Raw genomic sequence first — 25,601 nt, 5'->3', positions numbered from 1 at the left:
CCAGTCTATTTTCGACCAGAGAGCATGGGCCCAATCGCATGGGGCGGAATGATAAGCGGGCGATGGCCGCGCGCATGGGGCCAGGGCCACGAAAGAATGGAGGTGGGCAGGTGGGGAGCACCAGAAGCGATAGTGAAGATTCTCTTTTTTTTCTATTTTTTTTTTCTTTGGTGGACTTCCAGTTATGTAGCTGGCGGGTGCTGGGCAAGAACGGGTCAATTGGTCTGGGTTCATTAAGTTGTGTTGACAGTCGGTGCACTGTAAAGTCTATGCCATGGAGGGCCGCGCGGGGCCTGGTTTCGAGCCCACGGCGCCAAGTGAAGAAGGCCCCGGCGCCAAGTGACCAAGGTCGCGGCTCTGAATGAAAAGGCAAGAGAGCTGGAAGAAGCAAGAGCTGAGACGCATCATACGACAGGGCTCGTCCATAACGATGAACTGAAAGGTGCCATTTATCAGATTGAACATTTTGAACCACTTTTGAAAATGATTTGCAGCGAAGGATTCTTGTGAATAGAGGGGGTGTGATGAGAATTTGTGGATAATTCGATCGTTTATCCATTTATGCCGGCTCATTTTGACCATGTATATAGGTTATTTCGAATTTAACTTATTTCGACCTTCTGGTTCATTTAATTCCGACCGTTTATTCAGTTTGTTTCGGCCGCCTAATCCAGGTTACCACGACTATTTCCATCGACCATTGTAGCAGATTATTGACGACAACCGTTCACGAAAAATCATTCTTGTCAACGTGTTGATGTGACTATCAGAAGGTGCATGATACAAGGCAGCCAGGTAATGTACAGCATGTGTCATAAAGAATTACGAACATCAAGTCCCATATAGCATATCAATATGGAAGCAGTTGCAGCAATGCACTTGACACAACAAACATATCCGCACGTACACCTATATTCATACAGCCACATCGGAGCCATCAAGTTCTTTCGAACTGTCATGTCTTCCAGCATCAACAAATCATCATATCAACTGGTACATCAAAACAAGATAATCACATCGAATTTACATTTCTCGAAGGTGAGATAGATTTACCAGGTCTCAAATCACATCATTTTTTCCTGTAATTATTTCTCCACATCCCAAATCACATCGTTATTTTCCCATAATTATTTCACCAGATCTCAAATCACATCGTTGTTTTCCCATAATTATTTCGCCACATCTCACATTCCATGTCTATACTTATGTACACGTCCGTCACCAAATCACTAATCTGTTGGTCAATTCTTGCTTCACATCACCGAATCACCACATCAAGATGTGTATCTTTTAATTTTTTTCCCCAAATCTCTCACCAAAACCTCACATAGTTTCATTTGTCCACTCGTCAATCAAGACGTTTTCCCTTTTTGTTCACTCCACCATCCGCAGTACGGCTGTGTGTATCATAGACACCGCTCTCCCGCACTGGCGCTGCCCCGAAAACAGCCCTGGCTCAGGGCCTCGCGCACCTGCCACCCAGGCCCCGTTTCAGCCAGGCAAGGTGGCAGAGAACGCAGAGACACCACCAATAAAACCGATTGCAGCCCCTTCCCCGCAAAATCCTGCCCCAAGCCCGGTCCACCGCACCGCCTAAATATCTCTAGAAGTCCCAAAATCCAGGCCCGCCAAAAAAAAAAAAAGCTCACGCCTCGTTTGTTTCCATTGGGCCCTCACTTTCGCCTTTCGCCCCAGGGCCTGGCTCCAGCGCGGCCCGCGCATGCCCTCTCCGCTGCCACCGCTCCTCCACGTCTCAGCAAATACTCAAGTCACCACCCCTTAACTCTCACTCTCACGCTCAATTCCTCTGAAACACCGCTCAGCATCTCACGAAATGTCGTCGGCCTCTTTCACGCAGACGAGAAACTCCGCCATCAGTTTCGAGAACACCACGCAGCTGCTTTTGAGCCGGTTTTCGAAGCTCCAGCAGGTGGGCCACTCTGTGGAGCCTGATGCCGAGGAGACCGGCTTGGTGGGCCAGATCTCCGATGTGCTTGCCAAGCGCGAGGACGTGGTGGCCCGATTGGGCCGCATCTGCGACTCGGACATCAACATCTCGACTTCCAAACTACAGCAGTTGCAGCGCCACAGAGAAATCTTGGCTGCGGACCGCAGCTCGTTCTTGAAGATCCAGGCGCGGATCAACGACGAGCGCAACCGCAACAATCTCTTGTTCCTGGTCCAGTCGGACATCTCGGCGCACAAGCAGCGGAACGTCTCGCTGGCCGCGGAAAACGCCAACGAGTATGCTTTGGACGAAGGCAGGCGAGTCGACGCGGCAAACTCTTTTGCAGAGAGGCTCTTGCAGCAGGCCTATGAGACCAGGGACGAGCTCCTCAGCCAGCGGGCGTTTCTCCAGAACGCGCTGTCCCGAATCCAGGGCACAATTCTGACGATTCCGGGGATCAATGTCTTGGTCTCGAGGATCAACACGCGGCGAAAGAGAGATACCATGATCATGGCCACGGTGATTACGCTATGCATTCTCGGTCTATACTTTTCGTCGTAGAATTTCATGAAGGAGAGCTTCCAGGAGATTGTCTACGGCTAGGCCAATCCCGTCAGTCTCAAAAGACGCGGGAAGCACTCTTTGCATGTGAGTGGGAAATAGTAGGGTGGCTCATGTTTGGCTGCCGGCTGTTACTTACTGTATCTATGCATTGGTGTGCTTGAAACGTCGTCTCTAACTGTGTGGATTGGGATTGTCGACCTTACCGGTTTCCTGGAAGTTTGAAATAGTATTGCGGGTCCGAACACCTAGATGGTGTCTTTGAAATGATTCCTTCGAATTCTTTGAAATCATTCCTTTGAATTCTTTAAATTCTTTAAAGTGACTCCTTCGAATTCTTGAGAATGATTCCTTCGAATTCTTTGAAATGAGTTCCTCGAATTCTTCAAAATGATTCCTTCGAATTCTTCAAAATGATTCCTTCGAATTCTTCGGAATGACTTCTTCGAATTCTTCAAAATGATTCCTTCGAATTCTTCGAAATGATTCCTTCGAATTCTTCGGAATGACTTCTTCGAATTCTTTAAAATGACTTCTTCGAATTCTTCAAAATGACTCCTTCGAATTCTTCAAAACGACTTCTTCGAATTCTTCAAAACGACTTCTTCGAATTCTCTAAAATGATTCCTTCGAAGTCTCTGAGGCATTTCTTCCGAATGTGTCTTGGAATGGATCGTGATTTTGTCTTTATCCTCAAGGTGGGCAATCTATACATGGAATTTGTATTCAAACATAAAAGCATTGCGACAATCTACGAGACCCCGCCAACCATGAAGTAGAGGTCATCTCTCGCATTCCTATAACTGGCATCTACATTCCCTACTCCAACGATACACTCACGAGAACCCACTCGCCTATCCAGTGTTAAAGCATACATGAATTTAAACGTACTTCGTCCTGCAGCCAGTCCCCGGTTGCTGGCCCCAAGTGTCATCCTTGCACCTGCAGAAATTGGGCCGCACCGTATCGGCCTGAGGGGGAGGGCGCCTGCTGTATGCAGGGTGTTTCCTGTTTTGGTGGTTTCGGATTTTGAGGCGGTTTTTCCTCTTCCGTCTCTCGCTTGACGTCGTGGACCAGGATGGACGAACGTATTTTGGACTTGAAAATCCGCCGGATCGAGCAGCTCAATGAAAAGTTGAGGCTTTCCTTGAAGAAAGACAGGATTCCTGCGTCAAGGGCCGCTGCATTGATTATACAAGCATCTCAGGATATTCCCGACCCACTAATTCCGTCCATTTGGCATCTACCTCCGGAGTTAAATCGGTATCGAGTGTTCCAGGAAGCAAAAGGCATGAGTAGTGGGAAAAACGTTTCGTGCTGTACGATTGTTTGAATAGGGAAATTGCTGGTTGAAACCCCTAAGAATGCGTCCTTGTGAGATCTAATGACCCATCTTTTGCAGAAGTGAAATTCAGCTGCTCCAGAGCACAAGGATATATCTTCAAAATGATGCCGGAGACACAAGAGAAACGAGGAATATAAGAAACGAATCAATATCCTATGTAAAGCACTTGAGCCACAGCTGCCTGGCTGCTCTGCGATGTAGTTCAAGTCCCCTCCAGTTATATCAAAAGTCACAGCTTTTCTGAGGAACTGAAAGCAGCGGTGAAACCCTTAATTCAGACTCTGTTGTCTATCCGCCAAGCTGTTTTCCCTCTATTTCATCCAAAGTAATCATCCGCAAGTGCTCTGCGCTTTCGTCTCCCAAGGTATCGTCCTGTTCCTTTTCGTCGGCCCCGCATCCACAGTCATAGTCTTCCAAGATTTTCGTGCAGTCATACTCGGGCTTTTCCAAGCGCTCATTCACTTTATTGTGAATGTGACATCCCCATAACGCAGCCGTTTTCCGTGATCCGACTTGGACAGGGTACTTTTTCAACAACTGCGAAAAGTGCCTGGCACAGTCTCCACAGGGATATACCTGAGCAAAAAGATGGATGTACAGTTTCAAAGTTGTTTTTTCCAGAACCGTTGGTTCATCTGGGTACCTTGCCAATACGGTGTGGAACAAGTGCCACGCCGAATTTCCAAGTTTGGCCTTTAGCGTTTCGTTGGCCATTTTGGGCATGAATGGAGTCTCGGTGAAGCCATCTGCTGGTTGTAAGTTGGACTCCTCCTTTGAATCCTCGAAAGACTCCTCCTTAGAATCTTCGGTCTCCTTGTATTCCTCGTCAGGCTTCTCGTTGGGCTCTGTTTCACCTTGAATCGACTCCTCTGTTATTTCCTCTGGGAGCTTTTCAGCAGGCTGGAAGCTAGGCTCCTCTGAACTAGGGACTTTTGGGTCTTGAAACAGTTCAAGAGACATCCAGGTTCCTGCCTGGCCCAATGATTGTGAGTCGCCCGTTGCTACAAAGTATATAGCACATGTAACGCAAAGAAAAACCACGAGCGAAAAAACCAGTCTACTGCTGGATCTCGACATGGTGCTTGGTTGTGTGGTTTCGTAGAAAGGATAGTTCTGACAGTCTTGGAGATGCCTGATGTGGAGCACGTTTGATCATCTTTCCTGTCCGCGCAAGCCGCATATGCGACATCCAGCCCAATTGGGTCACATGACCTAGATAAGCCTGAGGTAATAAGCATAGCATGTGGTAAAAACGGGTTGATACAAGATTTTTGTTTTCTTTTGCGTTAAGTGTCTGGTCCTTTTAGAAGTAAGAAAAAGGCCCCAGTATCACATATTTGGGTGCGGCGGGTTTGGTAATGCGTTTTACTGATACTAGTGAGGCGAAGTGGCAGATAGCCATGTTTTGCGTCGGATCGAAGGTCTGGGGGTAAACCAAAACATACAAGTAGAAATTACATCCCAAAGATTTGTCTTATCAGCTGGTAATTTGATTGTGGACACATTACATTTCTTGACGACGCAGCTACACAAATGCGTTCACACATTCATTGGGCTTAACATAGGATCTAATGATCTCTGAAGCACATAGCTGCTTCTTGTTGCAATGACTTCTAAGTAACATGTCGAAAGATACGGGGCTTATAAGGCGAAGAGAATCCTCGATTAAGTATAACTATATAAGTGCCATATATGCCTTTATCGTCACTGAAATGGTTGCAAAATGTTTTCCTTCGACTGGACCCTCAGCCACCAGCTATACATTGTCACAATTTATATGCATTCAAATCGATTATAACTCAATGAATCGCGATTATTCATGACCCTGACGTAGCCTTCAGAATTTAGCTTTATCATTATTGAGAGGGAAGAATTCTACGACCATAGATATCTGTGAGTTCGGAATATCTTCCACTGCTGTCTATGAGTGCAAGAAATTATGCGGCATAGAAGGTGGTAACTATAGCCGGTCTTCTACTCTCAGGCTTTATCATCAAGAGCATTTTAATTGGAATGTCGCACATGGGTATTTGAACATCCTTTCAAAGACATGTGAAGAGCTGAGTACACCCGCAAGAAATAGAACCTCTGATTGAAGTTTTCTGTTGTTGTTTTTCTGAACTTAATTTTTTCATCAATTTCCGCAGCCAACTCATGATGTTGTGGTATCAAAACTGAGCCCCTCGAACATACTGGTGTATTAGTTATTGGAGCTTCAGGTCGTGGATTAACAACCCCAAGTATACTTGGAAAGCCTTGATACTGCAGAAGTTACTAAAGCAAGGCTTACGTGTACCAGTGCCGATTTTATCACTGCGCACTGTACGGATAAAGATGGATGTTGCTTTCTGAAAACCAAGATTAACTTCATCTCAAAAACAAAATTCAAAATTACATCATGGGTGTTTAGTTCCTAGCACTCAAAATATACTCAGCTGGAGGTTTTGTTCTGCCCAAGATTGTTCTCTCCTCCGAGATTTCAAACCCCACCATTTTTATTCAGCACATGACAAATATCTGCTGGCTCTGAGGGGACGACCTCCAGACACAGTAGTCAACAGTATGAGTGACGTTCTCAAGCATATCCATGAGAGCAGGTTCACGCTTGTGACGTCTGAAGCAAAAGATTCAAAAAGATGTCTCGCACTCTGTTGCACTGTATCGTCCGTAGAATCTACATTCACTAATAACTTTCGGTGTATAATAAATTTCTGCTTAAACTCGAGAAATGAAGAGGTGGCGAAGCAGCCGCTTGGCAAGCTTCTCGATTTGAGTCCACGTTATGTATTATGTCTGGTCCGGCAACCCTGCACAAGGAATTATCTCGAGGTGTCGATGGTGGCGGCTTGCAAAACTCCAGGCAATGCGTCGCTGCCCACGCCAAAAAGAAGCTTGACTCCTCCAACCAACGTGGCCAACAAGACAACAGATGTCCACAACAAGAGATGTGCCTGTGCTGCAATGTCTTTCTTGCTGCAATCGTACCCGGCCCACTTCGTAGTTTTGGACGTCTTCTTGTCCTGAGTGGCCGAGCACAAACATTGCCAGCAGCCCTCTTGCACGTTCGTGCAGGAGCCATGGCCGCTGCAGCTTTTGGTGGAAGCATCACACTCGGCCTCGTTGGCAAAGCAGGAGTTGGCGCCACTGGTGCCTCTTTTGGAAAACGTGGAGAACACACCGTCAAGCTCGCTGGCTCTCTTCAGCAATTGCAGGTGGTCGGACGCGATTTTGTGGTCGGGGCCCACGGCCACAAGCGTGATGTCAAACTTGGAGTCCAACGCCACGATGCTCTGGAGCAACGCGCCCTTGGCCACATTGTAAGTACGCGAGTTGTATCCGATACGGTGGCCGATCGAAAGGAGAGAGTCCAAGTTGGCCACGGCAAATGCATCCGTGTGGTTTTCCGAGGAGCCCAACTTGACCATCTGCATGATTTCGTTGATGTAGAGCTTGTCGTTGACGAGCTTCAAGCCGGACGACAGCGCACCCATCACGTGCTGAGTGTTCTCGGCCTCGTCGGCAGAGTGCCTGACCAACTTGGCCCAGGCTTGCGGCAACTCGAGGTTGAAGTGCTTGAACTGTTGAGGCATGTCGTCACCTCCAGCAAAGCCCGAAGAAACGTACTTGAGTTCCTCGGTCAAGTGCGACACCCGCAGCGCGGACTGGGCCCCCGCCACTTGCTTGGGGAGTTTTTTGAAAAGCACTTTGACGAGACCAGGCGCCACTTTTTTGTTTGTGCCCGTTTCGATCTCGAAAGTCGGCGCCCAGTCGTCGAGGATCCGTTCGGGGGTGTCCACACCCTTAAGGATGACCAACAAGTCCGGTTTCCCGGCCTCCTTTCCATGCACGAGATCAAGAAATTCCACAGCCTTGTCTTTGTGGCCGATAGAGTAGTATTCGCCGGCGCCAAACTTGTCTGCCAAATATAACAACGAGGACTTCAACGACACCCGGGGCACCTCGGCATTGTGCTTGCCGGGGAATTCGTACACGGCAATATTGCTGGCTGCAGAAACGGCCGATGCGGCCAATAGCACCGCAGAGCTGAACGAGGCAATCTTCATTGTGCGAGTGTGGTGCCAGTGTTTATCAAAGCCTGCTAAAATACGGTTTTCTGGGAACCGACTCTGAACTATCGAGACTCAAGTATGCCGCCGTGTGCAGGCCGGTGCACGGGTCTTTTGGATAACGGCTGATTTCGGCGGGCGTCGGTGAAGAGTGTTTTATTTCGGAGAAAGCAGTCTGTGAATTAGTGAAGCTTTCTAGTACTGGAGGTTCTGTGGTGCTGGGATGTGGGGCATGTGTCTACTTCCTTATGTCGAAATAAACATTTTGAATTCCGCGAAAAGCTAGACATGGACCGTTAAAAATGTATCTCAACAACTTCCGAGGCACATGTCCCAAAGTTGCATATCTCCGGCAAAAATCCAGACACAGACCAAAAGAAAAGAAATTGATCAACGTAACACTATGAGTTAGGAAGTTTAAGAATATATACAGAGACTAAGTTTTAGTGGATTTCCGGGGGACTGAGCTTGGGTCGTAGGCCACTCAATGCGACGGAAATAAATTAGTCTGCATGACGGAGTATTCCATATATGCACGTCTAATCAGGGTGTTTGAGTTCAAACATGACTACAGTCGGATCTTACACTTATTCGTTGCCTGAGACGCTGACCGCGTCACTGAATAATCGGCAGCAATTTCTGCTAAACTGCTTCACGCAATAATATGAAAACGAAGAAAGTTTCATGACTAGTTCAGTGCAGGAATATCACAAATTAGATTTGAACAGACCGTCAGTTTAACCGTGCCACTTTGTGGCGGATGCTATTGTACATTCGATTTATTGGGCTGTAGCGAGATAGCATAACTGCACAGGATCGCGGACAACGTTTTGCGGAGTTTGACAATGAGGAATTTAAAAGTTCGATTTGCTCACTAAAACACTTGTGAGATAATTGAACTAATAAGAATCTTGGGTTTGCACAAGATTAGGTTTAGAAAAGATTTCAAATTGGGAGTCAGCATGGAAGTAGATGGGAAGCAAGAATTAGTGAAGAAGGAACCATCTTTTCCAAGTAGGGGATTTTAGTGTCCTAGGATGCCGCTGACAGGCATAATCACACAATAGTTGCGGCTAATATGTTTTGGATAATCAAGGAAGTAACAAAACAAAAACAAGAACAAATTGGTATTGGCAAAAATACACATAATCGGCTCCCAAAACCACATCTAGTGTGGAAACTGGGCCCGTTTCCTTCCGCTAATAGAGCCCTGAATGGTCCTCTCGGTACGCGTCTGTTTCCGTGCATAATAGTACGCCATCGATTCCTAGGATGAGTCTTTTATAGTAGTCACTTCAACCCAGAAGATAAGAAAGGACTCAGGGATCTCACTTTCTGTATTTCGCCACGTCTTTAAGTGTATACCTGTGACGAGCTATTTGGGCTTGGCATATTTGAGTTTTTGCCAAAAGTATTTATACGCTTCCGAGGGTTAAGGAAGGCGCCCATGGTGTCTCTATTGTTATAGACTTGGTGTGTGCAAATATGACACTGGAAAGCCGATGTCTCTCGTGGTAAAGACCGACAGGGGAATATGATCCTAAATTGAAGTGACGTATAAAAAATGAATTGCACCTCTTCAACCATTCTGATTTATATAATTTTTCTACTGCTTGTTCTGACGGACAGTGGGACATGAATGAACGAAGCGCTGTAGCATTATCGGGGTCTGCTTCTTTTGCCTTTTGCTGTTCCAGAACTTGAACAGCTTTTTAATAATGTATTCCTTCTCTTTTTTTCCCGCCGTCGATTTTTTGATAGCTTTTTTTTGACCTCGTCATGATTGTATCGTGAGCTTTCTGGGTGATGTACGGCTCTCGTGCTTTTTTTTGTCTTGGTACATTCACCTGATTAAAGAAGCAAAGCTATACAGCTAAAATATAAAAAAAACCTTTGAACAGCTCCCAGACACGGTGTTTTTGGCTGATTCATTTTATCAAAGAATTTTTTCAAAAGAAACATCAGGAGCAAAACTATACAACTAAAACATATAAAACAACCTTTGCACAGTTCCTAGCTACATACCTTTTTTTTTTTTTTTATACCAAGTTTCGAAACTCAGCCCGGCCTCTCCCGTGAGCTACCTCAATGACTGTTTTATCGCCTTTCAATTGAGCGTTCCTTTATGTTTTTTCTGTGAATTTATTTCAGCTGTTTCTAAAACTTGGCGTTTTTTCAACATTAAAATGAGTATTTTGCTGCACTTAATTGATCACAGGAAGATGCGGTGGCTCAATGGTAGAGCTTTTGATTCCAAATCAAAAGGTTGCAGGTTCGATTCCTGTCCGTGTCACTTAATTTTTGACTTTTTTAGTCGAGGATTTTTTTTAAAATTTTTGTCAAGAGTGCTTCATCAAGATTTACCAGCATTTGCTTGCCAGGACAGTGTACACGACAGCAGGGATGATCGTGTTTGCCCCGTCTACTGGGGCTGTGAGATGTTTTACAGGTATGTGGATCCACCCCCTTTATCAAATAAATCAGCCGAAACGAAAAGGGCAACTTTGACATAGAGCGAGTGTCAAAAAGACATTGGCAACTGAGTGTTAAACAGACTTTGGCATAGACCAAGTAAATCTCAGCTACTCTGCAGTGCAGTTTTGACCATGCATTCAGATAGGGGTGAAAGACTAATTTCGAGTTTATAAAAATCTTCAGTTTCTGTCAGCCATATAAAATTATCATCATTAAGCATAGTTGGTCAAAACCACACCACACAGAGTAAGAGGCCTCTCTTACTCTCCGTAGCGTGGTATGAGGTCAGAGAAAAGAAGCTGGTGATCCAAAGTCACTTTTTCTTCGTTCTTCGCGCGCAGTGCGGGTAACGGCCGCGGACAAAACACTAAGGGCAATATCCCATGGTGCACGGGTGCGGGGATAGCTGGGGACGTGGGCGAACCGCGCAGCGCCGCTCAGTGAGGGTGCTTTAGTTAGGGTGCTTTAGTAAGGCCGCTCTAGTGAGGCCGCTCTAGTGAGTGCGCTAGTCTATGGTGCGCCATAGTGTGAATGCTCCGCAAACAGAGATTTTTGAGCCCGATAAATTTCCTGCTTCGCTAGGTAGTTTCCTTTTGGCCGAGTAGAGTTTGCAAAGCTAAGCACGTCTTCTCATGGCCAGTGGAGCGAATCCAGTTCGGTGATGTATATTGGGCCATACTGCACACCGCAGAGCAATAAGTTGGGGAAAAGCGGAGATAAGCCATGCGTGGAGGGGCCCAAAAGAGTGAGCATGAGGTGGGCCCAAGACAGTTGGCCCAAGAAACTGGGGCCGACGAAACCAGGCCCAATTGAACAGGCCCAATAAACCAGACCTGAAAAAAAAAGCTCCACAACCACAAAAATTCTTGGGGATAACCGGGCCCGTGTATAGATCGAGCGGCCGTGCGGCTAATTCATTTGGCTTGCAATTTCTCTTTTTTTTTCTCTCGTTTGGTGTCGTGATATTGGCTGGGCCCAATGAGCCTGTGCTCCGAGATGCGGCCTGACTCCGCGACGTCACTGTGTCCACGTCTGGTCTGGTAGATAAGCGCTTATCTGCTAGTCCTCCTTAGGCTTCTGCTTGCACGTCGGGCACAACAGTATAAATCTTCCAACCAGCGGGCCTTTCTTTTCTCATTTAGTCCATCTGTTTTTCCTCCGTATTTTGGATCCACGCAGCGCAACTACATTTGGCTGCAAACGGGCCTTTGATATAAAGAACCACCACAACGCACCCTGGCATATCTGGAACATTTGCATTTGCCGCATAGCACATAGCAACCGACTGCGGCCTGAGCCTTATTGTCCCGAAAGATTCACTGGTTTAAACCGCGGATAACCAGAGCCCAGGATATCCAGTGGAAGTTCAGGAAATCCAGTGTAAGTCCAGGAAATCCAGTCAAAGCCCAGGAAATCCAGTCAAAGTCCAGGAAGTCCAGCCAAAGTCCAGGACATACAGTCAAAGCCCAGGACATCCAGTCAAAGCCCATCCAGTCAAAGCTCAGGAAATCTAGCCAGAGCCCAGGAACCCTAGTTAAAGTCCAGGATACAAAAGTGGCACCGCTTACTCCACTACCGTCTCAGCCATGGCGTTCAATCCCGTTATGGAAGCCCGGCGCAAGCCGTCTGTGAGAACCGTTTCGGAAGACCGGGCGTCGTCGTTCTTCTCCGACTCGCAGACTTCATGGGTGGTGTTCAACCCGGCCGAGCTGCGCCCCTTCGATATCTTATCGTTGTCCACCGAACACCCGTTCACAAGCACAGAAGACGACGGATTTCTGCTGGAGGCCCGCGAGGATGCCGTTTCCGCCGTAGGACCCAGGAGGCACTTCAGCGGCAGCCAGATTGCGCTGTCCCAAGTGTCGCACGAAGGCCTAATAAACGACCTGGCGCTATCAAGGCGCATCAACGAGTGGCAAAAAACCACCGACACTTCTGTTTCTGACAACGTGGCCTCGTGGGACCTAGACGAGGATCTTGTTGGCCAGGTCTTGGAGACGCCCGTGCTTCGGCGGGTGCCCGCTTACTACGGCGACGAGTATTTCAAGAACATGTCCAGAATCGAGTACATCCGGTTTCAGCGCAGCAGCGCCGTTTTGCGCCAGTCGCTCTGCCGCAACGGCGTCGACGCCAGCGACCCGGAATTGGTCCCGCGGCTCTTGAGGCTCCTCAAGTGGCAAGACTTGTTGCGCTCGCCCGGGTCTTTGGTGGACGACTACATAGTCAACACGTTGTCACGTGTCAACCTACGGCAGCGAGTGCATGCGGAGACCGAGTTTTCGGACACCGCCTCGTCGTCGCCAGTCATGTGCGGCGGCAGCAGTGGCACGTGGAACGACATATGACTGGGCCCACGGGTGAATAGAGATGGCCGTGCTCCATGATGTGTTTTGCCCCGGCGCTTTGCCGCAAGCCAGTGCAGGCAACTCTGCGCGTGGCCCTGGAGATGTTTTAGTAGAATTCGACAACCAGTCCCTCCCTGCGATCGCGCATCTCCATTAGAGTCTAATAGACCCTTTACAGAGGCTCCGCACACCACGTTCTATCCACCATTTTCTCTCCACCATTTTCTCTCCACCCTTTTCTCTCCACCCTTTTCTCTCCACCATTTTCTCTCCACCATTTTCTCTCCATGCCTTTTCTCCACTACCCTCACCAGGCCTCTGGGACGGCGTGTGCAGGACCCCCAGAGACGCGGCAATTTGCCTGCTTGGGCAGGCCGCGTCCTTCGAAACGGTCGCACCATTGTCCCATTTGGACCAGGCCAGCAGCGGCGCGCCGGCTGCGCACGACTCGGGTCGAGCAGATACACACTCAAAACATCCTCACCCGCCCGCAAGAGGGTTTTCTCATCCAATACTATCCAAGCCACCGCCCAAAAACATGCTCAGATCTTTTGCCGCCACCCGCGCGTTCTCCTCCACCGCCCGCAAAAACCTCGCCAAGGTGCAATTGGTGGGCCGCATCGGAAGCATCCATCACAAGGAAACCAAGGACAACCGCCCCTTCATCACGTACTCCTTGGCTGTGGACAGGTTTGCCCCCAACGAGGCACAGGAGGGCTCCTCGAACGTGACCGACTGGTACAACGTGACCGTCTTTGACGACAGGCAGGTGGCTTTCTTCGAGGCCCACATGCAGAAGGGTGCGCAGATTTATGCCGAGGCCGACATCAAACAGAAGACCGTTCAAGACGAGGCCGGCGAGAAGCTGGTGTACACGACCATGACGCAGACCCGCTACGAGGTGCTCCGCTTCCCCAAGAAGAAGGAGCCCGAGACCGAAGAGTGATCGCGGCGCAGCCAGCACCCCCTGTTTTCTTCGAGCGGTGCCCCGACGGGCGACAGCGGCCCAAAGCCGCGTTGTTCACGTGTGCCAAGTTAAGTAGCGCCGGGCTATGAGCCCGGCCACCAATATAACAGAAGTAATGCAGTAAGGCGCCGGCGCAGGCCAGCCCGCCCCCAGTAACGCGTCCCGCCGCGCGCCTAGTAGAGGTCTTGCGCCGCGGCAAGCTCCACGGCGTACCCGACGGTCAACTTGATGTGCTCGCGGATGTGGTCGAAGTCCAAGCGGTCCATGGTGTCCATGGTCAGGTGGATGTGCTTGGCCGAGTACTTGAACTCGCTCTCGATCAAGAAGCTGGCCGGGTAGCCGTTTTCCAACGCGGCCGCGTGGTCCAGGCACGCGTAGCCGCACTCGGTCTCGTGCACCGGGATCAGGCAGTAGGCCGCTGCCACCATGCGGATGAAGTCGTTCTGCCTGGTCGAGGTGTAGTCGGTGATCAAGCCGAAATGCGGCTCCACGCCCCCGTCGCGCGTGCCCTGCGTGTAGCCGGTCATGTCCTGCTGGAGCATGCCCACCACGGTGGTGTTGGCGTCGGCGTAGCGCCCAAACACATCGAGGGAACCCAACAAGCCGCCCTCTTCGGCCGAGTAGTAGTGGAACTCCAACGTGTTGTGCGGCGCGAACTCGCCCGCGGCAATGGCGCCGCAGACCAAGCGGAGCGCCTCCAAGGAGGTTACGGTCCCGGAGCCGTCGTCGTCGGCGCCCGGCGCGGCCATGAGGCTGGGGAACAAGAGGTTGATGGAGTCCTGGTGGGCGCCCACAACCACGCGGTCCGCGGCCGCGCCCGGGAGCGACACCACGAGCGAGTACTGGTCCCAGCCGCGGTGTTTGATTTTCTGCACCTGGGCGCCCGCAACGGGCGCCACAAGCTCGCACACCCGCGCGTGGAGCCAGTCCGCCGACTTCACGCCCGACGCGGACTTGTAGTAGCGCGTGTAGAAGCCGGAGAAGCGGGCCAAGTTGGCCCGCACGCGCTCGAGGTCCACGCGGCCCACAAGAGCCTGCACCACCGCGTGCTGGCGCGGGGCCAGCGGGTATTTGTACGCGGGCACCGGCCGCTTCAAGGTGTCGATCTGCTTGGCGAAAACGTGGGTCCAGTCGCCGTTTCCGGCGCCGGCAATGATGCCCTGCGCGAGCGCGCTTTCCACGGAGAGCACGCCCGTGACGTCGATGAATTTGTGGCCGTTTCTCTTCAATCTGAGCTTGTCGGCCTCGGACGCCAAGCGGTAAGTTTCGGGCCCGGTTTTGATCACGCGGTCGGGGGTCTCGGAGAAAAGCCCCGCTAGAAAGTTGAGCGAGAGCGCGCTGGCGGCCGCCCAGAGCGCAAGAAAAACGGGTGCTTTCATGGTGTTGCTGGGGTGGCGGGAAGAAAAGCAGTAGGCCCTTGTTTTTTGGGGCCGGCTTCGCGGTAGGCCCTGGTTTGTGGGGCCGCGCGCACTTGCTGCGAACTTCTTGGTGCCCCGAGTCTGGACAAACTATTACATGACTTTATTGAGACTACTACAATAGAGACAGATGGTGAACAAGATAAGGGGTATATATCAGACTTTGGCAATAACTGCTTCTGGCTAGCACGGGATAGTGGCATAAACCATAAAGCATCAAAACCCAAAGTTGGAATAGTTGCATTGCCCAAAGATGATTGAAGGTGTACCCAAGGAGGCAGAATATCACCTATGTTAGATGATTGATATTCTTGGGTCTACGCATTTGGTGAGATGTGCTGATGTTTTTTTATAAGTCCAGATCATCAAGGTCCTGTAAAAGCTGGGGAAGGTATTGAAAGATTTTATACTAGAGGCTCAGAACTAAATACTGATACAACTAAGATTGTCAAATGGAGTATGGGTGCTAAATTATTTTCTAAAAATTCTTGGGTTGCACATTTCATTTTGTTTCGCCTAATAAAGCTGATTGATTAGCAGATGTACCCAAATCACTTCCACTAGATCATCAGACATAACTAAACTGTATGTATACCTTTTCAAAGAAAGTGTACAAAGATTTGATAGTATCAAAGCCATTGCTGGCTTAACATACACTAAATTAGCTCCAACTCAGTTTATTAAGTTAACTAACCCTATAATACATGGTTGAGGTGATTATTTTTAACTTCTCCTAATTAATGTGCATTGAGAAAAGCAATGGATCATTATACTTACAGTGAAGTTGGGAGTTTCTACAAAAAATGTAAAACATCTTATCCTCTAATGTGTAGAAACTTACGTCAAAACATTGTAGATGGTAAAAAACAGTGAATACCATGACTGTTAGCTCAAATACTACTGATAGAAAACCGTCAATCAAAAGATGACTGGAATTATGGCTAATACTACATATTTCATGCATAAACCTTCTTAACTATTGACACAATAGTATGTTCGCAACAAGCCTTTATCTTACAAGAGCTATCTTTCTTATTACTAACAAAGGTGACATCAGGCCACAATTAATTGATAGACAGCAATATATATCTCTGTATGTAGCAATCACTAGATTTTGATGTTTTATATATTTTATTAATAAAGAAGATTCTACATTTATCAGTGATAAATTCCTAGACCCTATAGACTCAGATCCTCATGGATGTACTATTTAACCTGATGATGTTTAGATCATTGATAATAGTCTATTGAGAAATACGCTAGTGAAGATAATCGTTACCATAATTTAGAAAATATTTTACCTCAAATATTAGGTGAATTTATGATAGAATAGCTATCAAATTGGACGACAGCTCATATCAGGTTAGTATTTATAGTAGTTGTCATAGAATCAAAACTGCGCTTGACAGGTAAATTTTAGTAAAACTTAGATCAAAGATTTGCTGAAGATAATAGCATTACTTTTCCTGATCCTAAATTATATACCTCATGACTTATTCCGAAATTTATTCACGATAAATCCTTCCTTAACATTTATTTTAGTAATCTGGAGAATGTCTGACAAGAATATAGCAAATAAAGCTAAAAACTATTAGCAAGTATTTAAAAAATTAAACACTGTCTTAGAATTACGGTCGGCGCTTTTCTTGCGTTCTTCTTTTATTCTTGTTATCTTTTTTCTTCCTCTCTTCCATTTTTGATTTCTTCCTTCCTTTCTTCCTCCCTCCTTCCCTCCCTCCTTCCTTCCTTCCTTTCTTCCTCTCCCTTATTTTTTTCCTTTCATTTGTTTCTACTAAGAGCTGCTGTAGTAATTTTCTGGACATCGAGCTGGAACGAGGGGTTCTTAATGATGGGGGTATAGGCAAGGCCCGCTCCACTAATCTGGGGCCATTGCAGCGCGCAGCCACAGCAAATTGGCATTTAAACATCCACAATAGATTGAGTGAACAGACGACTCGAAATCCCAGGTAGCAAGCCAGTGGGCTGGAATATACCCGACATACACGCCGTCATATGTTTAGATGAATGGCTGAAAAACCCACAGGAAATAGCTGCAATGAATAAAAAAGCACAGGGTCCAAAGTTGCGTCATGGAATGGGCCTCCGCGAAATCAGGCTCCAGTTGATCCCAGGAAAGCCGTGCGAATATTCCGTGCTGCCCGGGAAACAATAAAAAAGAGGGGTGCTCGAATTTGCAGTAAAAAAATCAGTATCATACAGCTCTGGAAACACATTTGCTACGTTCAATGAACGGAATTCAAGACTGTTGTGTGTGGGAAAACACTGGTGTATTCCGAAATTTGGGCGTCCATGTGCGAGTAAGAAGCCAGTCTATTACGCAAGTTACAAGAGAAGCAGAAGAAACCGATATGACAATCAGTATCGAAAGATTTCCATTATACGCAGGTGCTGGGTTTTAGGTGAGGTTTCTGCCCGGCCCGAGAAGCTGCTTGCCCTTTTGGCTTTCTGAATATATTCCTATGTAGCTTTGATATCCAGACTCTGGGTCGACACCTGTTTATGTAGCCCTCAGTGGTAGTCATAACTCAAAGTGATAAAAGGGGTATTTATTAGTTAAGTTTATATTATTTATTCTATATGAAACTATAAACATTCGATATACTATTCTTTTCATTTTTTTATTCCTTTTAACTATAACTATATCTATAACTATAAGTATAAGTATAACTATAACTATAACTATAACTGCTACGGAATTCTCGGGACATAGGAGTGATCAAATTGTAATACATAGCCCCGATGTTCCGTGAAGTCCCTAACAATAACGATAATTAAAATCTATTTCATTTTTATACTCTTCCTAAAATAATAACTATTATAAGTTATATACATAATATATATGTTTGGTTATATAACACATAAGATATGATGTTTTTGAGCTATTCAAAACACAAACAGTTACATAATTAAAAAGACGCATTACTCCTATAAGCAAAAATGCAAAGAGGTACTCTCTCCATGTGCGGTAGATCATTGAGGTTATTAACTTGGTGAAATCGGCGAGACTGATGAGACCCATACGAACCCTCATAATTATCATGATACCGAATGTCCGGCAGCTTTTCTCAATTGGAATCACCCTCGGCCCGAACTGGCCATACGTAAGACAAAGGATCAGGAACTGCAAAGCAGGATGATGGCACAGCGTTTTTTGCATATTGGTTGAGTGAAACCCCAAGTCCATAGGTTACCGGAATTGGGTTGTGTTTCGGCAAAGCTCATTTTCAAACAATCACAGAATCACCCATTAAAGCGTGATCTTGGATTGAAGGGGCCTTATGCAAATAAGTACTACCAATTTTAGCTAATGCAATATACTGATTCTAATGGCCCGCACAAGATTGAGAATCTCGTCATACCAATGTATTCTGCTCGTACAGACTCTCCTAATTTTAGCTTATTTTCATTGAAATGCGTCAGTAAAGACGAGTCTTTATTTCCTCGCGACGGCTTGGAACATTGAGCCATGATTGAAATATACGGGCCAAGAAATGCAGGGTCTCTTATTGTTGGCCTACAGCAGGAGTTTCCGTATCATGGCCTTTTTCGGTATTGTGCCCATCTACATAAAGCGTTGGTAGAAGTGGTTGATTCAAATAAGGATGACCGTAGATCTGTTATGAAATCAAGCAGTCGAGAGGAAGAAGATGGTTGAAGATGTAAACTCGTCAATAAGATCTTCAAATTATTGTGGCATACAAATTTCTATAAAAATCATGAAACTTACGTTCCAAAATTCTTGGTTTGACAAAACAGAGATGACGAAACAATTGACAACCTAGAGTTATACTATATTTGAGTTTTGCTTCCGGATTACTTCGCCCGACTCAGATAGTCCACGTCGGGAGGAGGATCCTCGGATGAGTCTTGCAGGCATTGATATACGTTGTTTCCTCTCAAATGGTTAATTTGTTCCGCTTGACTCATCACGAGCTCGTATGAATTTCTTCATGCACCACACGAGCTGGATCAGAGCTGAAATCTAATATCTTGTTTGAAACCAACTTACAGTGCCCGCAACAAAAATACAGAGACATTGTAGCAAATAATTGGGTGAAGGTAAAGAGCGGAAAGGCTCCCCACTAATTAGAGGCGGGCCAGAAAGGATCTTGGGCTGACTGTGCTTAAAATGTATCCATATTATCAAAATAGTTCTCTTTACTATTCTAAAAGATTGAATTTTCCATATGCACGTCGGCAAAGAAGAATGTAGTCGATATTGGCAGCATTTTCTTATGTAACTGATGATTTTCAGAAAGGACAATCAGAAGGAAAGTCACCTTTTTATGGCCGCCTGGTATGCTAGGGTGCGGTCCCAATCGTGGTTGACTCCTCATGCGGGCCCATTGGCACACATACAAACCTGAATAATGTGACGGCACAGGACGAGCTATTCGAGGCTATGCTTGAGGGAGTTTTGGGTAGCAAATAATGGTATATGCATTTGACATTCATAGAGCATCCGTTCGGTGGCAAGTTGCGTAATGCAGCGGAGACTCAAAGAGCTGGATGGCTAATTTATAGCCGCTCATTATGAGCTTCGACTTGGAGCTTGGCAGGATGTCGAGAAAGGGAAAAATCCTGGGCGTTTGAAGACCTGTGTCCATTTTTAAAGGCGTGGAAAAATGAGTGAGTGCTTGATGACTGGTGAAGCTGTTCTGGCGTCGTCTACTTTAACTCACAAATTGTGTATGCGCTGGCAGATCAGAAGGTGCTTAGAGAGATTTTCGGATCTCGCTCGCCAGTGACATTCTAAGAATATCAGGAAACAAAGCCTTTAGGTCACTCATCGCAGGCCCCTTATTCCACACTTTAATTTAGACCAGCGACATGAGTATTCACCACAGAGATCAGGAAACCAGAAATTAAAAAATAGAAAGCAGGAAGCCCGGAATCAGGAAGCCAGAATTGAGGACATCCAAAATTAGGAAGCCAGAAAAGAGGAAGCCAGAAAAGAGGAAGCCAGAAATTGGGACGCCAGAAATTAGGAAACTAGCAATCAGGAAACCAAAAAGAAGAAAGCAGGAAGCCCGGAATCAGAGAAAAAAAAAATTACTCGAAAAGAAGAGTGCAGAAAGCCAGGAATTAGAAACTCAGCAATTAGCAAACCAGAACCGAGGAAACCAGAAAACAAAAAGCCAGAAATCAGAAAACCAGCAACTAGTAAAACAGAAATGAGGAATCCAGAAAAGAGGAAACCAGAAATTAGGAATTCAGAAATCAAAAAAGCAGAAAAGAAGATAGCAGGAAGCCAGGAATCAGAGAATAAATATTACTTGAAAAGAAGAGAGCAGAAAGCCGGGAATTGGCAGACCAGAAATTAGAAATCCCGAAATCCCGAAATTAGCATTCAGGAACCCAGAAAACCAGAAATCAGAAAACCAGCAATTAGCAAACCGGAAATGGTAGAAATTAGGAATCCAGCAAATAGGAAAATAAAAAAGAAGAAAACACGAAGCCGGGAATCAGAAGACCAGCAACTAGCAAAACAGAAATTAGGAATCCAGAAAAGAGGAAACCAGAAATTAGGAAAAAAAAGAAGAAAGCACGAAGCCGGGAATCAGAAAACCAGCAATTAGCAAACCAGCAATTAGCAAACCAGCAATTAGGAAATCAGAAAACCAGAAACCAGAAAACAACAAAACAGAGCTGAAGGCAGCGGCGCCATGCTCATGCGCAGCCCCGGCTGCCCCAAGCCATCAGCCAGACCCCAACCCAGACCCCAGCCCAAAAACAAGAAAAAAGAAAAAAGAAAGAAAATGTCAAAAACATAATCTAAACCTCATCAATACTCCCGCCCGGCCCACAGAGCTCCACCCCAAAAGCCCTCTCGGAACACACCATACTGGGCCAGATCTGCTATTAGTCGGCCCGCACCAGTCGTGCCGCGACCTTGAATTTTTCGCCCGCCGGCCCAAACCACCGTACCCCATCTCAGGTAGCTCGCACCGCTCTCGCACCCTCAAAACACCATCCAAACCTCCTCTGGCTCTGCAGATCCCCGTCCCAGCCGGCTTTGCTTTTTCTCCCGCCCAAAGCCCCGCGACACTGCCGACCCAGAACAGCGATCCAAGCCTCCAGACCATGAGTATCTTGGCCTCCGTGCTCCCAGGCAGAGCCTCGACTGGCCCGTCCAACCAGCCCTATAGGCCTGCCCCAAGAGGCGCCGAAACAGGCAAATATCTCGCGCCGTCCTTGGCGTTGGACAGCGACGCGGCGGAGTTGCCGCGGTTCCAGCCGGGCGGCGCCACCGGCACGCATGCGGGCGAAGGCGGCGGCCTCTCGGCGGCCCTGGCGCAGAACCTGCGCTTCTTTCTTCCCATGGTGATGGATTCCGTCAACGAGGTCAGCTACAAAATCAGCGTGCCCAACTTCAGCACCCTACCGCCGCTCCGCTTGGGCGGCAAGTACATCACGGACATGATCAAGATCGACTCCATGACGCCGGGCGACTTGTACGGGGCCCCCAATCTCAACAAGACGTCGGGCCTCGACAACTACTACTTCGACAGCGACAAGGCGCGGGGCGGCCTTTCCCGCTTCGAGAAGGTGGCGCAGACGGACTTGCCGGACCGCTTTTTCGAGGAGCACAACACCACCGCGTGCTCGACGAAAATGGGCCTTTTCGCCGCCGTCAGCCGTGCGTGGATCATCGTGGACAACAAGTTGCTTTTCTGGAACTACAAGCTCCCCCAGTCGTCGTTCAACAAGGCGCACCAGTTCCTCACCATCGACCTGGTGCGCCACTCCATCCTCGCGGTGGACTTGGTGCGGCCGAAAAAGGGCGTTTTCGTCGACGACGCCAACTTCCTTCTCCTCATCGCCACGACCATGGAAATCCAGATCTTCGTGGTCAAGCACGACGCGGCCACCAACAACATCGAGATCTATAACCCCAAGCTCTCCGTGAACACCCAGGGCCTCATTGTGAACCGCTTCGTGGCCAACGAAATCACCAACGACATCTACTTCTGCGGCGAGGGCAACGGCGTCAAGGTCTGGCGCCTCGACTACTCCAACAACGCGTCGTTCATCAAGAACAAGTGCGACAAGGTGTGCCTCACCAAGAGCGGGATCTCGTCGGTCCTTCCCATTGGCAAGATCCTGGGCTTCGATCTTTTCACTCACGAGGCGGAGCACGGCAAAGGAAAGCCACCCGGGGCCGGGAAGCCGATCGCCACCCCGGAGGCCATAGTGCAATTGGAGATGGACGCTGCCAGAAACGTCTTGTACTCGCTCTCCAACCACTCCGTGATTCGCGTGTACAAGTTGGCGCTGAACCAGGAGCTGTTTGTGCAACACAGCCTGTTGTCCGCAACTGAGATCTTCAAGTCGTTGTCTCAGTTGATCCCCGACTCGGCCAACATCAAGTCCTTCAACAAGTTCAGGATCATGAGCATCCAAGCAATCTCACAGAGGGAGTCCGCAAACATCCTGCTTATTGCCGTGACCAACTTCGGTAACCGGATCCTTTTCAAATTGGGCGCCAGTTCCACGTATTCCTTCATGTCCGCCGCCTCGAGAAGCTCCGCCTCAGTCAAGCTTACCGTGGCCAGCATGAGGTTTCCCCCAACAAGAGAAGAACCCAAAATGAACCCCGAATTGGACTCCTACATCAGAATCAAGCAATACGTCGCGCAAATGGTTGCCAACCAACAAAACTCGGAGCTCTTGAAAAACACCAAATTCTCCAAGATCCTCAGTCCAGGCGTGTTTTTGGCCGTCAAGAAAACCAAGAATAGCGACCGCTTGTTTGTGAGCTCGGTCAACTATGGTTTTTTGAAACACAACAATAAGCTAATTGAAGACGCCGAATTTTTGCCCGTCGCCACGGATGGCGGCAATGAGACTTCCCCTGTTGTCATCCATGACATCGTGCAACTCACTCCTTCCATGAATGCGACGGAGACGCCAAGTGGATACGCTAACATTCTAGCATCGCAATATACAAAGAAGCCTTTGGAGTTCGCCGTTTTAACGAACTATGGAATCAGCGTTTATCGCTACAGGACGCCTGACCAGATCATCAGCTCTTTGGACGACAAAGTCATCGAGAACTTTATCGAAGAAAATGGGTATGAGGAAACATGCTCAACCTTGCTTTACTTGGCTTGCTCAGCCAAACAGAAGACCGCTGATATCTTGCTTAAAAGAAAGGCTCAGTTGTTATTTTCACATGCGGGAAACAATGCCCGTTTGATCGAGAGCCAAAGCAGTCATCCTACACAAGCTCATGCCTCAATAATGCCCTCCGAGTCGCAGCCAATGGTGGAGCTGGTCGTGTTGAGTGACAGGTTTTACGGCACGTGCTTGCTCATCTCTAGATTGTTTAGAGATATGTGGAGCGTGAAAGTTTTTGCCCCATTACCACATATTAAAACACTCAAAAATGGGTCCGTCGAAGTGTCTTCTGTGAAAGAAGACAACCTTTTGATTGAAGGGGTGACCATCAACAAACAGCAGGTGGAATATCTCATGGGTTCGGTCATTGTTCTTCTAGACTTCTTGAATGAGAACCGTACCAACATCCCAGGCCTTAATGCACCTTCGTATAGCTCAGATCCTTCGAAGCTTGAAAATGAGGTGTGTGTTCGTGCCGAACACATTGCATTCACATCCATTTTGCGGTCATTGACATCGATGAAAGAGGCGTTGTCATTCTTGATGGTTTTAATCGAGGAAACTCAAGTAAACCAGAACAACCACAACGACATCTTCAAGTTTCTTTCACTCACAAACCAGCTCAATTTGTTGACATTGAACCTCAAGGACTTGTTGTTACCAAGTCTTGAGGTCAAAAATCTCATCAAAGACTTGTTGTCATCTATCATCAACAAGACAATCTTGAAGGGTGGCTCGATTGACTTGATCGCGTCGTCTTTGCAAGGTCGCTGTGGCTCATTTTGTTCTAGCGATGACGTGTACATTTTCAAGGCCATCGAAAACCTTACCAGAGCCAAGAATATTGGCAACAGGGACAACGAAATGAGATTAAAGTGTCTTCGCAATGCCGTGACGCTCTTTGAACAGGCCAGCGATTCTCTCACATTAGAAAACATCGAAAACTCCATCGATATAATGTTGTCACTTGACTTCTACAAAGGTGCAGTCGAATTCTTGTTGAAGCTTGCAAAGAGACTACAAGGTGTAGCAGGTACGCTGTCCACAGTTGTACTCAACACGAGCGAGGAGAACAATGGCTCGTTTGCCCACATAAACCTTGAACAGAAAGAAAAGAAACGCTTGCAGCTATATGATTTGATCTTCAAGATTCTCGTGAAGCTTGATGTTAAGGCGATACAAGTTAATTCATCCAACAATCAACTCATGATCAACGAATTCATGGAGCTTAGAGACCTGACTTATGATACCTGTTTTGCCTCGCCAGACAAATCGTTCCAGTATGAGTTCTACCGTTGGTTTATTAGACAGGGATGCAGTGAAAGACTTCTCACTGTCAACACCCCTTTTATTTTGCCATTCTTAGAAGAAGTGTCTCAAGACGACCTCTCTTTAACAGAACTATTGTGGTTGTACCACGCGAAAAGAGAGGAATACTATCCGGCCGCACGAATTCTCTATTTTTTGGCCATATCCAACTTCAAATTACCTTTGAGACAAAGAATCGAGTATCTTACCAGAGCTAGCGGATTTTGCAATTGCACGTGTCCACCAAGCTTGAGACAAAATATAATCCAGCTTTCGACACTCATTAATGAGCTTTTTGAAGTGGCGAACGTGCAATTGGACCTTTTGACAATGATTCAAGCCGACCCACGAGTAAGCGTTGAAAACAGAGAACACGCAACAAACTGCTTAGACAATAAGATACAAAAAGCAAGCGAGCTTTTCAATGAATACGCGGATCCTTTGGGGTACTATGAAATTTGCTTCAGAATTTTCTATGTTTCGGACTACAAGAACCCCGATGACATTTTCAAACGGTGGGAGTTGTACTTCGAGAGACTCAATTACGAGTACACGGAGAAAAAAGATAAGTCAAAGCCTTTCTGTCTCGTCTTGAGTGATGCATTGGTCTCGGTTGGGAGCAAGATACACAACAACGACTTCGTTTTTCCTGTTGACAAGCTAATCAAGTTGATGTGCAAGTACATCCAAGCCGCCGCAGAGGAAGACGAGAGTTCACAAAAGCCACCGCTTGGAGTTGTCATCGACACGTTTAGGAGAGCAGGCGTAGCATACGAAACACTACACGTGACGCTCAAGACGTTGATCGAGTATAACTCCCACGACATGTATGCTGGCTTCACGAAATTTTTGAAGGAGAATGAGATGTTGTACTTGCTTCAGAGTTGGTATCGGAGCGACAAGCGGTTGAGAGAGGCCATACCCGAGGAGGCCATTGTGACAATGGCAGAGTACACAACCGCGAGCGACCCCGTCGCGAAATGGGTCAAGACTCAAGGTGTATTTATCTAGGGCGCATCAAACCG

General features: G+C 47.4%; 9 protein-coding genes and 1 non-coding gene across 10 annotated transcripts; 6 read left to right on the top strand and 4 right to left on the bottom strand.

Annotated features, from left to right (window-relative positions):
* Positions 1-1,834: 1,834 nt before the first annotated feature.
* METBIDRAFT_42672 (uncharacterized protein) lies at positions 1,835-2,509 on the top strand (the record flags this gene model as incomplete). Its single annotated transcript, XM_018857572.1, has 1 exon — positions 1,835-2,509. One exon carries the CDS (start codon positions 1,835-1,837, stop codon positions 2,507-2,509), a length of 675 nt encoding a protein of 224 aa, XP_018711465.1.
* Positions 2,510-3,584: 1,075 nt separating this feature from the next.
* On the top strand, positions 3,585-3,842 carry STE18 (Ste18p; the record flags this gene model as incomplete). The annotated part of the gene is made up of 1 exon (XM_018857596.1): positions 3,585-3,842. A coding segment is annotated over one exon (258 nt), but the record flags the coding sequence as incomplete, so codon positions are not given.
* A 300-nt stretch (positions 3,843-4,142) lies between these two features.
* Positions 4,143-4,904, bottom strand: METBIDRAFT_14193 (flavin-linked sulfhydryl oxidase; the record flags this gene model as incomplete). The annotated part of the gene is made up of 2 exons (XM_018854485.2): positions 4,143-4,657; positions 4,778-4,904. Coding segments are annotated over 2 exons (642 nt in total), but the record flags the coding sequence as incomplete, so codon positions are not given.
* Positions 4,905-6,673: 1,769 nt separating this feature from the next.
* Positions 6,674-7,918, bottom strand: METBIDRAFT_42229 (uncharacterized protein; the record flags this gene model as incomplete). The annotated part of the gene is made up of 1 exon (XM_018857515.1): positions 6,674-7,918. One exon carries the CDS (start codon positions 7,916-7,918, stop codon positions 6,674-6,676), a length of 1,245 nt encoding a protein of 414 aa, XP_018711462.1.
* A 2,224-nt stretch (positions 7,919-10,142) lies between these two features.
* Positions 10,143-10,214, top strand: METBIDRAFT_t154. Its single transcript has one exon. It is a non-coding gene; the product is annotated as a tRNA-Trp (tRNA).
* A 1,328-nt stretch (positions 10,215-11,542) lies between these two features.
* On the top strand, positions 11,543-12,885 carry METBIDRAFT_169890 (uncharacterized protein). Its single transcript, XM_018854676.1, has 2 exons — positions 11,543-11,749; positions 11,870-12,885. The coding sequence occupies exon 2, from the start codon at positions 11,983-11,985 to the stop codon at positions 12,739-12,741; it is 759 nt and encodes a 252-aa protein (XP_018711460.1). The 5' UTR covers positions 11,543-11,749; positions 11,870-11,982; the 3' UTR covers positions 12,742-12,885.
* METBIDRAFT_31597 (uncharacterized protein) lies at positions 11,713-11,984 on the bottom strand (the record flags this gene model as incomplete). Its single annotated transcript, XM_018855886.1, has 2 exons — positions 11,713-11,926; positions 11,965-11,984. 2 exons carry the CDS (start codon positions 11,982-11,984, stop codon positions 11,713-11,715), a joined length of 234 nt encoding a protein of 77 aa, XP_018711461.1.
* A 394-nt stretch (positions 12,886-13,279) lies between the features above and the next one.
* Positions 13,280-13,687, top strand: RIM1 (Rim1p; the record flags this gene model as incomplete). Its single annotated transcript, XM_018858812.1, has 1 exon — positions 13,280-13,687. One exon carries the CDS (start codon positions 13,280-13,282, stop codon positions 13,685-13,687), a length of 408 nt encoding a protein of 135 aa, XP_018711459.1.
* Positions 13,688-13,881: 194 nt separating this feature from the next.
* METBIDRAFT_78058 (putative aminopeptidase) lies at positions 13,882-15,087 on the bottom strand (the record flags this gene model as incomplete). Its single annotated transcript, XM_018858811.1, has 1 exon — positions 13,882-15,087. The coding sequence occupies one exon, from the start codon at positions 15,085-15,087 to the stop codon at positions 13,882-13,884; it is 1,206 nt and encodes a 401-aa protein (XP_018711458.1).
* Positions 15,088-21,231: 6,144 nt separating this feature from the next.
* METBIDRAFT_78057 (uncharacterized protein) lies at positions 21,232-25,587 on the top strand (the record flags this gene model as incomplete). The annotated part of the gene is made up of 1 exon (XM_018858810.1): positions 21,232-25,587. One exon carries the CDS (start codon positions 21,232-21,234, stop codon positions 25,585-25,587), a length of 4,356 nt encoding a protein of 1,451 aa, XP_018711457.1.
* Positions 25,588-25,601: the final 14 nt, after the last annotated feature.

Source organism: Metschnikowia bicuspidata (assembly GCF_001664035.1).
Source record: "Metschnikowia bicuspidata var. bicuspidata NRRL YB-4993 chromosome Unknown METBIscaffold_3, whole genome shotgun sequence".
Taxonomy (NCBI): Eukaryota; Fungi; Ascomycota; class Pichiomycetes; order Serinales; family Metschnikowiaceae; genus Metschnikowia; species Metschnikowia bicuspidata.
The sequence above is the reverse complement of the archived record's forward strand: the minus strand, read 5'-3'. Positions and strand labels throughout refer to the sequence as shown.